This window comes from Microcaecilia unicolor, chromosome 11, assembly GCF_901765095.1.
Source record: "Microcaecilia unicolor chromosome 11, aMicUni1.1, whole genome shotgun sequence".
NCBI lineage: Eukaryota > Metazoa > Chordata > Amphibia > Gymnophiona > Siphonopidae > Microcaecilia > Microcaecilia unicolor.
Window position 1 is genome coordinate 92,390,129 of NC_044041.1, and position 17,154 is coordinate 92,407,282.

At 43.3% G+C, this 17,154-nt stretch overlaps 1 protein-coding gene across 1 annotated transcript in view; it reads right to left on the reverse strand.

Moving 5' to 3' along the window:
* Positions 1-9,981: 9,981 nt before the first annotated feature.
* The window catches only part of MAST3 (microtubule associated serine/threonine kinase 3), a 208,209-nt gene continuing 201,036 nt past the window's right edge, over positions 9,982-17,154 (reverse strand). The window contains 2 exon segments of the mRNA XM_030219481.1: positions 9,982-11,096; positions 13,927-14,108. Of these exon segments, the coding sequence (XP_030075341.1) occupies positions 10,048-11,096; positions 13,927-14,108 (1,231 nt within the window). The 3' untranslated portion in view covers positions 9,982-10,047.

Genomic DNA, 17,154 nt, shown 5'->3' on the forward strand with positions numbered 1-17,154 from the left:
ATCCTGGTCTTTCTTTGCCATTTCTAGGACATAGCCTGTAGATGTCAGTCCGGTCCTGTCCTGTCCTTATGTTCCAACTCCTAGAATTGCTGTTGAAGCCCACTCCAGTCTATCTGAATCTGACACAGACCACAGAAGGCCGCCAGTCACTGGCCTCACATTTCAACTATTGGAGGCATGAAACATGTTTACATGATTAAAATACTGCATGCAAATATATTTCATGCACATGCATTGTGGATAGATACTCTGCAAATTAGTGTTCAGGGGGCTGCTCTCACATTGTGAAGCATATGTGGTTATCATCATTATACCTAGAACCTGTATTTTTGCACCCAAAACTTACACAACTGGCTTTTAAAGGAATAAAAACTGCATTAAACATGGGCTTGACTCTGCCAAGAATAAAACATTTCATACACAAAAACCTTTTATTTTATATCTGAGTGAAGTCATAGCAAGAAACTTTATTCAACACAGCACAGGAACAAAGAAGTCCCAATTAAGATTTTTAATTGCATTATTTAATAAAAATCTTTTTTTAAATAAAAAAAAATACACATATCAATCTCATCTTGGAACAATAGCTGGCAGAAGATCCTATTGGTGTTGACTTGCAAACAGACAGATGACATCATCGAGCAGAGTTTGCTGCAGCTGCTTAGCCTTTCAGGGTATTAAACAAATATGTGTGACAAATTTGCAAGCAGATAAACTCTTGACCCAGCTTGCACAAATTTTATGTCATCCAAATTCATCAAGGATAGCTTGAAACCCAATCAGCTGCAATTTTCACCAAGAAAGATTTGGGAATACCTAATCTCAAAGGAGACGGGAGGTAGCATTTCTGATTTTGGATGGCCCAGACCTCTCCAGGCTTGGCCTGTAGTGATCAGGGGGAGTGAAGGAGTAGTCTAAGTTCAAATTCCACTGCACCTGCTTGTGACCTTGGCCCAGTTATGTAATCCTTCATTGCTTCAGGTACTGGTTAAAATAATTTATTATTTCCTACAACTGATGTCAATGGCTCAGATGTAACCTTTCATTTCACATTTTATCCTTATATTTTATCCTTAATTAAGTTCTCATTATTTAAATTACAACAGGTCATCCTTTTTACTTAAAAGAACAATAAATTTAGGTTCAGAAAGCATTAATGTCAGTACTCGACGTAGGGATAGCCTACTGTCATAAGTATGAATACATAAATAACTGTTCAAGCAACTTGGCATTAATATTTTAAATGTTCTCTGCTATTTTGACACCTTTCCTTCCTTTTTCAGACCCCCAGGTCGTCTGGCACTTCGCTTTACAATGAAACTTAGAGGTGCAACTGCAAAGATAAAAAATTTACATCAGGTGTGGATGATGTTCAAAAATACCATCCTAGAAGCCCAGACCAAATATATTCCGTGTATTAAAAAAGGAGGAAGAAAGACCAAACGACAATCGGCATGGTTAAAAAGTAAGGTGAAGGAAGCTATTAGAGCTAAAAGAAAATCCTTCAGAAAATGGAAGGAAGATCCGACTGAAAATAATAAGAAACAGCATAAGGACTGGCAAGTCAAATGCAAAATGCTGATAAGGAAGGCAAAGAGGGACTTTGAAAAAAGATTGCATTGGAGGCAAAAACACATAGTAAACGTTTAAGTATATTAAAAACAATCAGTTGGAGCACTAGAGGACCGAGGCGTAAAAGGGGCACTAAGTGGAGAGATTAAATGAATTCTTGCTTTGGTCTTCACCAAGAAAGATTTGGGAGATACCGGTGCCAGAAATGGTATTCAAAGCTGAAGAGTCAGAGAAACGGAATGAAATCTCTATAAATCTGGAAGCTGTAATGGTGCAATTTGACAACTGAAGCATAACAAATCGCATGGACCGGATGGTATTCATCCCCGAGTACTGACAGAATTAAAAAATGAACTCGCAGAACTAGTTAGTAATACGTAATTTTATGCGGTCTTCTTAGCTGGCTAAGTGCCGACACCACACCCAGACCCCCCCCCCCCCCCCAAAAAAAATAGCATATTTCAGCAGCACTATTCAGTCAAGTGCCACTGAAAAGGTCCAGTTAGCCCTGGACAGGTAGTTTAAATGGCCAGGAGCCTCTCCTGGCTGATTAAATCATTTTGAAGATTAGGCCCATTATTTTCAAAAGCAGGGGGCTAGGGCTGTCTCCGAGAAAAGCTGGTAACTTTGACTGTTTAAGACTTAAATCCAGGCCACATTTAAAAACACAGAGCACGGAGGAGCGGAAATCCAAAGGTGCAAGAGTAAAGCAAATAGCTAAAAAGAAGCACAAGCCTTCAAAAATGGGTCATCTCAACTGCACTTTAGAAACACCTGCATCAGGGGTCTAATAGTATCTGAATCCAAAGTAATCAGTCTTCCAGTGAGGGTGCCAATAAACGTTTATTTCATAGCGTTTATCAGCCGTCACACGGTGATTTTTTCATTGCAAGAAGTCCTTTCAGGGTTGATTCTGTTCCCATGCTGTTTGTTTGGTGTCTTTTGTCTAAGTTTCCAGTAGATTTGTCTTTCAAGACAACGGTATTAACCCTCACTGGAAGACTGCTTGCTTTGGATTCAGATACTATTAGACCCCTGATGTGGGCGTTTCTATCCGAAACACAGACCATGTCGGATCTGATCAATACAGTTGAGATGCCCCCATGTTTGAAGGCTCCTTGTGCTTCTTTTTGGTTATTTGCTTTCAAACTTTAAAACACCACATGATTATGTGGTCAGCTCCATCACCAACTGAATTACGTGCTTTTGAATAAGTATACCAGAAACAGAGACCTGCCTCAAAAGTCAGAAAGAGGAAGGTTATTTAAAAGTGGAATTCATTTTCCTCATCACCTTTAAAAGATCAATTAGATTATAGCTGAAAGAGAGTCACCAAATATCTTTCCATGCGGGGCCACAACCCTGCTGACCAGTGTGTGTCAATCACACATATAACCACATCTGCAAATCCAAATTTCTAAATTATTTATTTAGTTATCGAAACGAACCATCAGAGGTGAACTTCTTTCAGATAAAAATCTCATACTTTTTGGAAGTAGGTGAAACACCTATATCGTCATCGGTCGGTGGATCTAATCTCTTACCATATAATTTTTTATGTATTTTGTTGTATTAATCTATTATACCATTTTAAAATTATCATTCATTTTTTTACTTCATTGTTACTCCATTGGACAAATGGAAGCATGATCATAATTCACCGCAGTACAAATTAAGGGGTGGCCTTGAAACAGCCTAGGTGAAACATTGGTCGGCACATATCCCCTTGGAAGAAGCTTTGAAGACAAGTACTTAAGACAGCTTAAGATAAGTACTTGAAGCTTTAAGAAAAAGAAAATAAATTGACAAAGTGAAAGATGAATGATAATTTAATAATGAAATGATAACCGAATAATACAACAAAAGACATTTAAAAAAATTGTATGATACAGATTAGATCCATGGACTGGTGACGATATAGGTGTTTTTCATTTACTTCCAAAAAGTATGAGATTTTTATCTTAAGGAAGTTCACCTCTGATGGTTCGCTACCATAACTAAATATATAATTTAGAAATTTGTATTTGCAGATGTGCTTATATATGTGATTAGATCGATAGGTTTGTATTTAGTAGATTGACAATATAATAGGCCTTTTTGATACTTATGGAAGAAATTATCAGTGTGTGTCAATGACATCCATCCCCAAGGTTGTGTGCATGTCTGAATGCTTTCTTTATTGTCTACTGAGAAATGTCTTGTCCTTCAAGCTTGTGGCTCTTCCCTCTATCCACTTTCTCCTTTTTGCCCTGAGCTTGGGTACAGAGGCAGAGAAGCAGAAAGAAAAACAGAAAGACAATGGGGGCCAACCCAGAGGTCTCGGGAGGGCACCACTGGCCCCCAGGCCTTGCATTAAAGAACACCTGATTACATGGATTTGATGTTCCGATTCAGTGAAGCCGAAATAAGGATCAACAAAGCAGCTGTAACTGAGACCTTTTCATTAGAGTAACTCAATACATTTGGACTAGCTTTTCAGAGCTCTGTCCATTCCTTCTGTTAGTAGGACAGAATCAGCTAGCCAGCAAGTCACAGGTTACAATTTCTGCTTAAGGAGATAGTGGGTGCTCTTTTGTAGGGAAATGAACGTATACAAAGGAGACATGATGTGTCCTTATATTATATGACTGACCTAGGTCTCCAACACATAAGTCCACAATCTAAGGCACAGATTAATGCTTGTGATTGAACAGGCTCTGTACTGGAAGAGGAGGAAGACAAGTTTCCGAGAGGACACCCATAGGCAGTCACGAAATCCACTACAGGACCGTGTACAAAAGACTCCAAACAGATTGAGATTGATGTTAGAACTTCAGTCTTCTGATGCTATTTTTTTTTCTATATCAATATTTGGATATTTTGCTTTAGGGCCATAAAGGTGGCTCTGTTTTGAGGGAGACCTAATATAAAGCCCCCCCCCCCTCCTTTGTTATGAAGGACCAGGCACAATTTGACTTTGCCTTCTAATCTCCCAAATGTGGAGGATCTTCAAAGCTGGTCCTTAAAAAGCTTATTTTTCTTTGACATGCACAAAAGAATTGTGATTCAAACTATTAAATTTTCTGTCCTGAAACCCAAGCTCTTGGTGAAAAATCCATCTCCTGCTGCACTGAATTTGAAATTTCTTTTGGTTTTATTATTCCAGTATTTTTTGCCCTTTGCCCAGTATTTCTGTCCTATCTTGGCGTAGAAGGATGATCCTCTGCCACAGCTATCACACAACTGAATTACTTAAAAGAAAAAAAACAAAAACAAAACATCCCAGCTGACATGTTAACATACAGCATAACAATGCAATGCAAAACCTGTACAGAAAGGTTATATAAATAGTAGTAAAAATATCAAAGTTTTAACATTGATAGCCTGACATTTCTCATGTTCATTTCTGCAAACACTGCAGTAACAGTAAAAACAAAGCCATGGTGAAAAAAAAGGATTATATACAAAGGGCCAAATTCTATAAATGGCGCCGAAAAACCACACGGTTAGCACAATTCTATGAACTACGCCTAAAGTTAGGCACAGTTTATAGAACATGCTCATGTGTCATTCTTGCAGCTTAAATTTAGGCCCAGCTATTTAGGCCACCTAAAGTTAGGCCTAATTACCAGCACCAAAGTTAGGCGCAGATCGGGTATATTCTATAATAGTTTTTTTTTAAATGCTCATGTGCCCATGGCCATGGTCCCTTTTCAACTGTGCGCATTAGAATTTATGTGCACCACATTGTAGAATGTGCCTAGAAAGTTGTACGAGTACATTCTAATTAAAGCTAATTTTAGTGCTACTAATTGGTTAAGTACCCATTATTGGTGCTGATTGGCTTGTTAATCAATTAAGTTACACACACAGGGGTCCTTTTACTAAGGTGCACTGAAAAATGGCTTGCAGTAGTGTAGGCAAGGGTTTTGGGCTCGCACTGATCCATTTTTCAGCTTGTCTGTAAAAAAAAAGGCCTTTTTAAAATTTTTGCCGACAATTGCCGCACATCCATTTTGGGTCAGTGACCTTACCGCCAGCCATTGACCTAGCAGTAAAGTCTCACGCAGTAACCGGGCAGTAATGACCTACGCACATCAAATGCCACTTGGCGCGCGTCCGATACATGTGTCCGAAAATAAAAATTATTTTTCAGATGCACACCAAAAATGAAATCACCACAAGAACCACGCGGTAGCCGGGCGGTAACTCTATTTTGGCGCGTGCTGGGCGCGCGTACATGCTTACGTGGCTTAGTAAAAGGGCCCCACACTTTGGCCATGCGGCCAAATTAGCATGCACAAGTTAAGGCACCATATATAGAATTTGGGGGAAAGAGTGCAAGAGCACACCTTATCAAATGTAAACAATTAGATCACATCAAAAGGCTGGAACAGGCAGCAGGCGTGTTGTGCAAGGGGTACATCTTACTTCAAACAAAATCCACCAGCACGAAACAGATGGAAGAAAGGGAATCTCTGCTACAGCTTAGATCAAGTATGGCACCTAATCTGGGCCAACCTGGTCTTGGTTTTGTTGCCATTGCGCAAGCAAGGAAGTAGACCAATGACTCCAGGAAGCTGTGACTACTATGGTAGTGCATGATGAACAAACTTTAATGTAGACTCAATACAGTACTGTGTTTCGGCCACAGGCCTGCCTCAGGAGTCTTTGATGGTCTTGATATGGATAAATAATCTCAATATAAGCTGGTCTTGAAAAAGATCTTTATGATCTAAGCATGGAGTGAAAAACAGGACGTATCTCCTTGTAGCTGCAAAAAGTATCAAGACCATCAAAGACTCCTGAGGCAGGCCTGTGGCCGAAACACAGTACTGTATTGAGTCTACATTAAAGTTTGTTCATCATACACTACCATAGTCACAGCTTCCTGGAGTCATTGGTCCACTTCCCACTTTCTTGCTTGCGTTTTGATCCCATGGGAATTTGTGTTCATCCACTTAGGTGGATTGCCTACCCTGTATTTTGTTGCCATTGCATACATGGAGAGGTAGTGCCTGCTTCCCTGGTCTTCATGCCCAGCCCTTGAGGGTTGCCAATGGTTCAGGTTTTCACAATATCCCTAATGATTATGCATTATCAACTATCACAACTATAAGATTCATTGTATTTCAATATAGTTATCACTTGTGAATAACATTATACAGAACTATGAAAAATAATTTCTATTCTTTTCATCTTTACAATACCAAAAATATTAATTGTATACAAAGCTCTCTCTCAATTAAGTATCGATAAAATGTTTTTCCACTTCTCACAACATAGGTCATCTATTCCTACTGACCCTATACTACAGTGTTATTTATGTAATCAAATTCATTCACAATTAGGATACATTTAAATTCAAATCTTGTTGTGGTTTAAGCATCAACAGATTGTTCTTCCTCCTAAAACTTCTCAGTCCTACATGCTTAAAAATGATTTTTGTGGGAAAATTCCCCTTCAACTTATCTGTGGATTTGTCCTTTAAACCACGATGTAGAAGAGTCCCTTTATAGGATGACTGTTCTCCAACTTTTACAATGGCCAAAACGTAGCCATCTAAATATTTACACTGTCAAATCCATATTCACAATCTTCCATTTCATCTTGATGCACAAATCACATTCTCACATCCCAACATGGTCCATGTTTTGCTACGGCGTCTTCAGGGTCAGGGGTTTAGACTACAACAATTTACAAATACCTACTAAATGTACTAGTTAGTGAGAATAATTCTAATTTTTTTAAAACGATTACACACTTTTACTTACCTACATATTGAAATTCACTACTTGCAGAGAACTGAACGTCTCAAAAGTAACGCTCCACATCTTATCACAGATAAGTTGAAGAATTTTTCCACAAAAATAATTTTTAAGCATGAAGGATTGAGAACTTTTAGGAGGAAGAACATAATCTGTTAAAAACCACAAGATTGGAATTTAAACGTATCTTAATTGTGAACGAATTTGATTTTATAAATAACACTGTAGTATAGGGTCTGTAGGAATAGATGACCTATGCTGTGATATGAGTACGTTGTGAGAAGTATTTTTGGTATAATAAAGATGGAAAGAATATAAATTATTTTTCATATTTATGTATAATGATTATGCATGAGAGAGATTCGCATACAATGGAGGTAGTAGGCATGCAAATCTCTCTCATGCATAATCATTAGGAATATCCTGAAAACCAGACGCACTGATGCAATGGTGCTCCTACCACCCTAACTCTATGCCAGCTCGGAGCTGATATTAGGGTTAAGGCTCCCTCCTCCCCTCCAGGCCAGATAGCCCGGGTTGTCACCTTCAGTCCTGAGAGTCCCCCACCGATGGGTAAGGACCCCCCCCCCCCCAAAAAAAAAAAAAATAACAAAAACACCCTGGTCTAGTGGGACCCTGGTCCTCTGGCACCTCACTCCCCCACCCTCCCTGGCCACCGAGGGGATCATTTTGAAGGCAGCGCCCCAGGAAGAGGGAGTGCTCACTCACTCTGAATACTGACCTCTTAGTATCTGCCTCAAGGGTCTCCTCTAGCAGGAAGGGGTGAGAGTTACTGATCACACCAACACAAACCTTACTGACACTCTTTGTAACCTTGAGCAGGTCACTATCTCATGTTAACTCTGAGTTATTCAGTGAACACACTACCATGCCCATGACATGCCACCCTGCAAAAAATATTTAAAAAAAGGAAAGGAAAACTAACAGGTAAAATACTGCAAAATGCTTTGTGTTTAGCAGTAAGGTAAAGGTAAAGGGTCATGGATTTGATATATCGCCTTTCTGTAGTAAAATCACACCGGTTGCCTTTTCTATCACGCTAGGGCTTAATGCCCTTTACTAAAAGGGTCCCTTACAGCATAAAATTATTGCACCAGTAGTTGAATAAAGAACCACCTTAAGCATCATTTAAATAGGTAATCTTAAATATATTCGGGGGGGGGGGGGGGGGGGATTCCAACCCCTTCTATAGGGGTGGGGAGTGTGACATTTTTAACCACCATTCCTCCCTCCAATTCCAGGATATGAGTTATCATGATCCAATCAGAGGCATAGCCAGACCTCGACCATAAAGGGGGGGGGGGGGGATGTCCAGAACCCAAAGTGAGGGGCACCTTTTGGCCCGCTTCCCTGCCACCCCCCCAACCCCCGCCAGCTGAAATGTTTAATGTTTGTCCCACGCTAGTGTAGCATTGTCCTGTTAATGAAACGGAGCATGCGCAAAGTGTCGTGCATGCTCAGTTTCACTAAAACAAGTGTGTACGGCATGACTGAGAGCAGGGTAGGCAATGCAACGAGACCAGCGTGGGACAAACGCGTCAGCTGGTGGGGGTTAGGGACCAGAGCCAATTGGGGGCGCCCCCGCCCCGCCCCCCCCCCCCCCCCCCCCCGTAGATACACTACTGATCCAATGAACACCTGTGAAAGAATACTAGGATTAAAGGTAGTGGGGGTAGGGAAAGGAGTATGGGAATTTTCATGAACTATAGGTGGCCGATTACCAGATCTGCAAATGAGTTAGTGTAAAGAATGGGGCTGCAAGGACTTAAGGTTTTGAATTCAGCTGTTAGTATACAGAATAGTTTAAGAAAAAAGATAAATAATGGATAGGTTAATATAATATTTCTTGATAAGACCTACAAAGAAAAATTCCCATGAAGCCAGGGTTTCAAAGCACTGCAGAGCTTTTACAACTGCAAGGCAATGCCTAGTGAGGGGTGGGCGGGACCAAAGCCAGCGGACCTTACAAATGTATATTTGTTTCTCCTTTTGCAATTACAGTGCGTTTTTTGCAGGAGTTATTAAAATTAGCACAATTAAAAAAACATGCACACACTCTCAAAACCTTCTCCCCCAAACACTCTTAAAAAATAAAACCTCACAGTTAATACTCCCTGAGCTGAGATGCCTTTGTGCATTCTTCACCTTTGCCTCTCAGCTGATACAAAGCAATAAATTAACACTGAATGGGACCCAATCTCCCCACCCACTTCTATTTACAAAGTTTTAAATTACTTCCAAGAACTTTGGTACCCAAAGACTGCCCAGTATATAATATTAAAAGAAAAAAAAATTCTTCCAATTTATCTTAGAAAAGATTTTTTAAAAAGTTGAATTACTTTTTTTTTCTTCTTGTAAGCAAAAGGTTTCTCTACTACCTCCCAATCCCAACCCTAGGGAAAAAAAAAAAAAAAAGATTTTCAGGTTTCTTTTAAGGACCTTTTCAAACAATCAAAATGTTTCAGGGAAAAATGTTAGACCATATATAAAAGCCTGGGGAATGTAACATCAGGGGTTTCAGGTCTGTAGAGGCATAATCATCCCTTTGTAGGAAGATAATCCCTTCTTTTGTGCATATTACAATATTTCAAAATACAGAAAAATACCCCCCCCCCCCCCCCCCCCCCCCCCCGTTAATCATCTGTAAACATGTCCTATTTTGTACTGGGTTCATTTGTTTCCCTATGGACAATTATTATGTCCTTGGTTACTCCAAGGGCTTGACTGGAAGCCTGCTGTCCATTTGATTCCCTCTTCTCTGGTCCTCAACCTCCAGTGTCTGCTTTGCGATAAGCTCTCTCTCGAGTCCTTCATTAACTACCGGCTCGCCGATCCCTGCAGTTTCTTCATGTCCTGGTGCAAGGCCCGTGGTCTGCCTATGGTAACTGCTTCCCAGAGCACAGTAGGGCCCCTCCACCCCACATTCCCATTCCACCAAATCTTTCTCCTGTTCATCATACTCAGAAGTCTGCACCTCTATCTGTGGCACTGGGGGACATCTCCACTCTAGTGAGCCTCCAGCCCTCGATTCTAGCCAAGCGGCTGAAGCAGGGCAGCGTTTCCATAGTGTAGACGTGCCATCCTCAGTTTCATCGTGGCTGGACACAGGTGTTGCTTCTGGCTCATCAAAACTCACTTCCTGGACGGCCTCCTGCTTCTTGAAAGAGTCCCGGCGCTCAGAGAGGTTCAGTCTCCTCATAACCACCACCTCCTGGTCTCCGGACCAGTCTACCCTGGCTCGGTGGCTTCCTGTGGTACTGCAGCGGTCCCCATGGTGCAAGTGAGACTCGGGGTCCTCCAGTGTTTCACCTGTTGCATCTCCTGCAGGTACCTCTAGGGCTAATTTGCGCCCACTCAAAGTTACTGCTTTCTTCTCTGCTAGGTATGAAGTCATCTTTTCGACAGACTGCACCCGTTGCAGCAAAGGGGAGCGTGGGGGCTCGGTGCTCCTGGGCCGGGACACCTGCCGGACAATGGCAGGTGGAGACAGTGTTTTTCCTTGCAAGGGAGGGCCACTCTTGGGATAGCCAGACAAAGGCGAGGGTGACCTCTGTGGGGATGAGGGCTGCACAGCTGGAGACGGAGTGCATGCCAGAGGAGACGGTGGGATGCTGCTGGTAGACTTCCTCCGGCCAACCTTGTAGCGCTGCCCGCTCAGCTTTGGGGCCAGCCCGTGCAGGGAGCTTGGCCGGATGTGGCCCGCTGGGGAGCTGGGAGTGCTGGAAGATGGGGAGGTGCTTTGTGGAGATACTGCATCTGCCAAACATACACACACAAACAAAATAAAATCCTCCATCAGCACCAGAAGATTCGTAACAAATCATACAAAAAAAAAAATCTAGTTCCACTTACTACAAAGGTCTTACCATAGGAACTCTGGGAAAAGCTGGATCTTTTGTAGTGTGATATCCAATATCCAGAGACACTGATATTTGATTACACAGCACTTTTTGTGGTTATCAGAATCTCTGGATAATTAATTCTTATACTGGCCCAATAAAAAAAAGTTTCACAGCTTGCAGAGTCCTGTTTGTTTTCAGCATACACAAATGTGTATTTATTTATTTATTTAATTCATTTATTTACTAGTCTTCCATCATAGCATTCTTGAACAGAAACCATGGACCATGAAAAGAGATATTTAGGGCTGCGTTTTGATTAAAATTTGTAATCATTCGATTAAAGGCAGGGCATAACCAGCAGTCCATGGGATGGGACACAGGGATGGACTTGGGGGGGGGGGGGGGCGCACATGTATTTCCTTTCCCTCCCCCACCCTACATTTGATATCATACCTTTGCAGGGGAAGCCAAAGCCCTGCCAGTTGAAGAATTCAACTGCCAAAGCGGCTCCATTCCTCCTTGTGCTGCCTGATAAGCGAGGAAGTCAGCAGGGTGCCTCCACTCCCCAAAACATGCTCAGTTCATGCACAAACTGAGCATGCTTGGGGAGTGCAAACACTGGTAGCTGGACACAGTCTGCTGACTTCCTCACTCCTGAGGCAGTACATGGAGGAAGGTGATGACTCGGGTAACGCATTTCTTCGGCTGGCAGGGCTTGAGCTACCCCACCACCCATTGAACACGTACTGCAGCTTTGGAGGGGGACTTGAGCCCAAACGATGGGGCCCAGGTCTCCAAGGCCCCTCCCCTCCCCTGTGGCTATGCCACTGATTAAAGGCCCATCTTCCTTTCTCACACCTACAGGTCCAACTCTCTCTCCCTTCCTCCCCTCTACCCACAGGTCCATTCTCTCTCTCTCTTCCCTCTCTCCCAATCCTCCCCTCCCTAGTCCAACATCTCTTTCTTCCTTCCCTCTACCCTCTCTCTGAATCCAACATCTTTCCCTCTCTCTTCTCCCTCCACTTCCTTCCCTCCATCCTTCTCTCCCTCAATTCGGCATCTCTCCCTATTTCTCCTTCCCCCCTGTGCACATTCCAGCATCTCTCCTTCCCCTTTTAGCCCTGCCCGCGGTTCTCTCTTCCTCCCCCTGGACACCTGTTTTCCCTAGCCACCCGAGGTCCTCTTTCAACCCCCCCCCCTGCAGTTCTCTTTCAACCCCTGCCCAACCCCAGGTCTCTTTTAGTTAGCTCCCTCCCTCCCCACGCGTGGTCCGGCATATTTCCCTCACCTCCCGGACACTCACAGCTCTTTCTTCACTCCCTTTCCCACCCAGTTTACCTTTTTCAATTTGAAGTAAGCCTTCAGTCCTGCAGCAGCCGAACTGAAGAGCTGCCTGTGGTCTGCACTGAGCGACCCGACCCAAACAGAAAGTTACATCAGCAGGGGGGGGTGACAGCTCAGGGGTAAGGCCTGGTGCAGGCAGTTCTTCAGTATGGCTGCTGCTGCTGCATGGCCAAAGACTTACTGCAAATTGAAAAAGGTATACTGAGTGAGAAGGGGACAGAAGAGAGAGCCGTAGGCAGTCTGGGAGGGAAAAGATGCTGGGACCACGCTCGGGCAGGGAGGGAGAGAGGTAAATTATTAATCGCAATTGAATTTTTAAAATCACACTTAATAATTAACACGTTAATAGCAGTGTTAACCACAATTAACGTGCAGCCCTAATACAAAGATGATCATACTGGTGCTTGGGATATTTTAGAATGGCTCCAGACCAGTTAGACTATGAGTGAATGATGGCTATCATTTAAAAAAAGAAAAAAAAATCCAACACATCCTGTGACAGAACAGTGTATTTTAAGCCTGTAAACTGCCTAAATTAATTCTGAAATGTATTTCTCTAGTTTGCCCAGCAGGTGGTGCATGTTTTATGTTAAAGCTGTTATAGAAAAGTGAATGCCCTCTCTTAGTTTCACTCAGAGAAGAAGTGAACCTACAGTACTGTGAGAAGTATACTTTTAAAACTTGTCAACTGGGCTCTGATTGACCTGGAGTTTGAAATTACCCAGCAGTTGCTGCCTGTTGCTTTAGTTTCAGCCCGGTAGAAGAGAGAAAGCAAGCTCTTTGCTGAAGCCCTGTAAAAAGCAGTTGTGTTTAATAACTGGCAAACAGCCATATGTTCTGATCTCCCCAGGCATTTTTTTTAGGAAGTAAACAAATGTTTAGTTAGTGTTATAATTGATCCATATTTCAGTTACCTGTTATTGTTTGCTGATTGCACTTTTTTTGGCTCATTGTTCGATTTTTTTTAAAGAGAACAAACATAATTGTTTGTTCGCTCTGCCTGCCTGGACTAATAAAAAATCCTGGTGGTTTGTGTGTTGGGTCTGTGAGTGCTTTCTGGGAACTGTGGGATCACTGGATGTGTGGCTCCAGTAACCTAGACATCACTAGAGATAATTTGAGAGTGGGAGATTCATCCAGAGGTGGTTGTGACCCAGTCAGTGGGAGGAGGGTGAGAGTGTAGAGCACCAGCGGAAGGTGCAAGCGGATCTGAGCTGTGCTGGGGATAGACCCTCTAAGTATCTACGAGGCACCCCAGGCGGGTGGCTAGGCATTTTGTGGCACATCCTCACAAAACCAAAATAAAAAACCCCACACAACAATTAACACGGTAACTGAGGAGCCCCACAGAATCACAATTGCAACCAACCCAAAAACCCTCAAGCTGAAAAATGGCCTACCAGATGGCAGATCTGGAGCAGGGCTCCGGCAAGGTGTAGAGGGTCCTGGAGACAGGCTGTGAGTGGGAGAGCCCGGCAAGCTTTCACTGGAGGACAGCGAATGGTGAAGGCCCGAGGAGAAACTTCGACTGGTGTGCAGCACACTCATCTGCTTGGGTGACTTCTTAAAGAGTGAACGCCTCCTTTAAAGAAAGGGGGGGGGGGGGAGCATAGGTAAAGCAGGGAGAAAACATCAATCACTGAATAAGAAAACTAACTTACTATAGTGGTAACAGCAGTGATGGGTTTGGTTGACACTGTCATGCAGAAGGTACCCTCGGTTTGATTCCCAGTTAGGGCTCAGGACTGGTTTTAGCATTAGGTGGGCATCAGTTTTTGAGAGGCAGCAAAGAACAGGAGCAGTGACAGCAAAATAAGTCCTGACAGCCACACAAACTCAAAGAGCCCTGGGTTTTTAATTACTTTGTCTTTGCATCTTTTGTGTATATGAATAAACAGCCACAAATACTCCTTTGCACCATGGTTTTGTGTCTACAACTGACAGGATCCGACTTTCAGCTATGTTTCTAGGAATTAACCCAGTCCTTGGGCCACACCCAGCTAGTTGGGTTTTCAGGATATCCACAATGAATATACATGAGATACATTTGCATACTAAGGAGGCAGTGCATTGAGTATCTCTCTCATGCATATTTAAGAGTGCCAAATGGCCAATATTTGGCTGGCCTGGCTGATTTTGTGTAGGGGAGACTGGTGGCTGGCAAAATTAAAAAAAAAACAAAAAAAAAACAGCCAATGTAAATGACAATTTTCTGCCATCCGCAAGAGTGGCTCTGTCAACTGTTTTCCTTCCAAACACTGGGGCTAAGCTATCCACCCGCCAGGCCTGTTGCAGTGGCAATGGTAAACAAATAGAAAACAGTTACAGGGCCACTGCCCTGTGCGCAACACTGCACTGCTGGTCCTGCCCCTTGAAAACAAGAAGTTACATTGGAGGGGATGGGTCCGACAGACAGGGACAGACTGACAGTGTTCTAGGCCCTCGGGCAATAAGGGCCAATAGGCCCACAACACTGGGCAAAGGTACAGCATATGGTTTCTATTTGTTGTTGACGCTCTGCCACTGACCCAGGAAGGTAGCAGGCCTGGCAGAGTTGCTGGTTATGTGGATGCAGAAGGATAGAGAGATTGAGAAGGGATACTGGACATATGGGGAATAGGGAGATGCCAAATTGGGAGGGGGGGAGAGAGGTTAGAGTTAGTGAAAGACTAGGGAATAAGACTGTGGAAGTAGAGTGTCATAGTCAATGAGAGAGATGGGGGAGGGAAAGAGAAAGCTGTAGGTAGGTGCTGTTAAAAAAAAAAAAAGTTATTAAGAAGTGAAATCTGGATAGCGAAACAGAAAAAAATAAATGGATGAACGCTGGAAGAAGATATCAGTGTCAGAGATGGATACATGGGAGAAAGGGAAGATGGGTAGAAAGTACAGGACAGGAGACCCTGAAAACAAAGTTAAGGAAAGATGGACTGAGGAAAGGCAAAACCACAACCTGGGACTAACAATTAGAAAAATAAAATAATATTGGAATATCAGGTTTTGCAATGTATATCTGCTGTTTTTATATTTTGTGCAATACAGAGGGATATATTTCTCTTTGCATGCAGGACTCTGACTTCTTGGGGTTTCAGTTTAATTTCTGTCTAAATATTCTATTTTCAGTTTATGGTCACTTTTGTTTTTATTTGGTGAGGGTCTGTTTGCGTTCTACTTGTGTGATAGAGGCTGGGTATTCTTTTAGCATGCAGTTTCTAGATCTGTATAATCTGGTTTATTCCGTTTTCCCATGTGTGTACTGACATTCTAGGGCCCACTGCATATTTACTGTGTTGACTTTTCCAATGACTTAAGCCAGGGGCATAGCCAGACTCAGCAGGAGGGGGGGGCACATTTTAGCCCGCCCCCCCCAGCCGCCGACCCTGACGTCCAGCACGTCCTGCACGTTCCTACGTGCAGGACGTCAGGACTCACAGCACAGATCAGCGAACGTGCCAGAGACCAGCGCTGAAGAAGACTAAGGCTGGCAGGGGTTGGGGACTCCCGCCAGAAAAAGGTACCTTGCGGCGGCGGGTCGAAAGTGGCAGGAGAGGGGTTGAAAGTAGAGGGGGCCAGGACTAAATCTGTGGGGGCCCATGCCCCCGTGGCCCCACATAGCTACGCCCCTGACTTAAGCATCGGAACGCACAATGGAGCGGTAAATTTGCTCTAGGACCTGAGAAGGGCTGCAAATCGATTAAAATGTTTAATCGCATAAAGCGCTCCCCTCACATTGCCTCCTGTACAATGCAATGTGTAGTAGCATATATAAATTCTCAAAACTTACATATTTCTGTTACTAATCTGCTTCCCTGTACTCCCAGCAGAGTTCTGTGCTCTGAACTGTTTTAAGGGCCTCCTTTATATTCACTATTTCTTTTTTTCTTTTCTTTCACTTCCTGCTCTATATCCATCTTTCACATTAAACTTTCTTCTATTTTTTCTTTCTACTTCTCAAATCTAGCTTGTTTCCATCTCCTCTCATCTCCCTTCCCCTCCTCTCTATGGGCACCATCTCCATCTCTCTTCTCTTCCCCTCAATGGGCACCATCTCACATATAAACCCCACTTGAGACAGGATACATGGGTCCTGGTCTGGGTCTCTTTCGCCCCCCCCCCCAACCAACATATATTTTTCTCTCTGCTGCCCCCCCCCCCCCCACGTGCTCTGGCAGCTTTTTCTCTCCTACTCCCTTCCTGCACGCCCCTGCATTCCCAGGTATCTCATTCCCCCTCTCTATCCCCCTGGCAACCCTTCAAAACTGCCTGCACAGAGGACAGCAATAAGCATGTGCTGCTGCTGCTTCTCTCTTGCTTCAGATCTCCCTCTCTCCCTCCCTCCCTAGCATCCTGCCTGCAGGAAACATGAAGTTTATTAGGGGGCTGCATGTTGATTAAAATTTGTAATCGCACAATTAAAGGTATTCATAGTAGGTGACGGCAGAAAAAGAGCTGTACGGTCCCATCCAGTCTGCCCAACAAGATAAACTCATATGTGTACCTGATCTTGATTTGTATCTACCATTTTCAGGGCACAGACCGTACAAGTCTGCCCAGCACTAGCCCCACCTCCTAACCACCAGTGCTGCCACCCAATCTACTAAGCTTCTGAGGATCCATTTCTTCTGAACAGG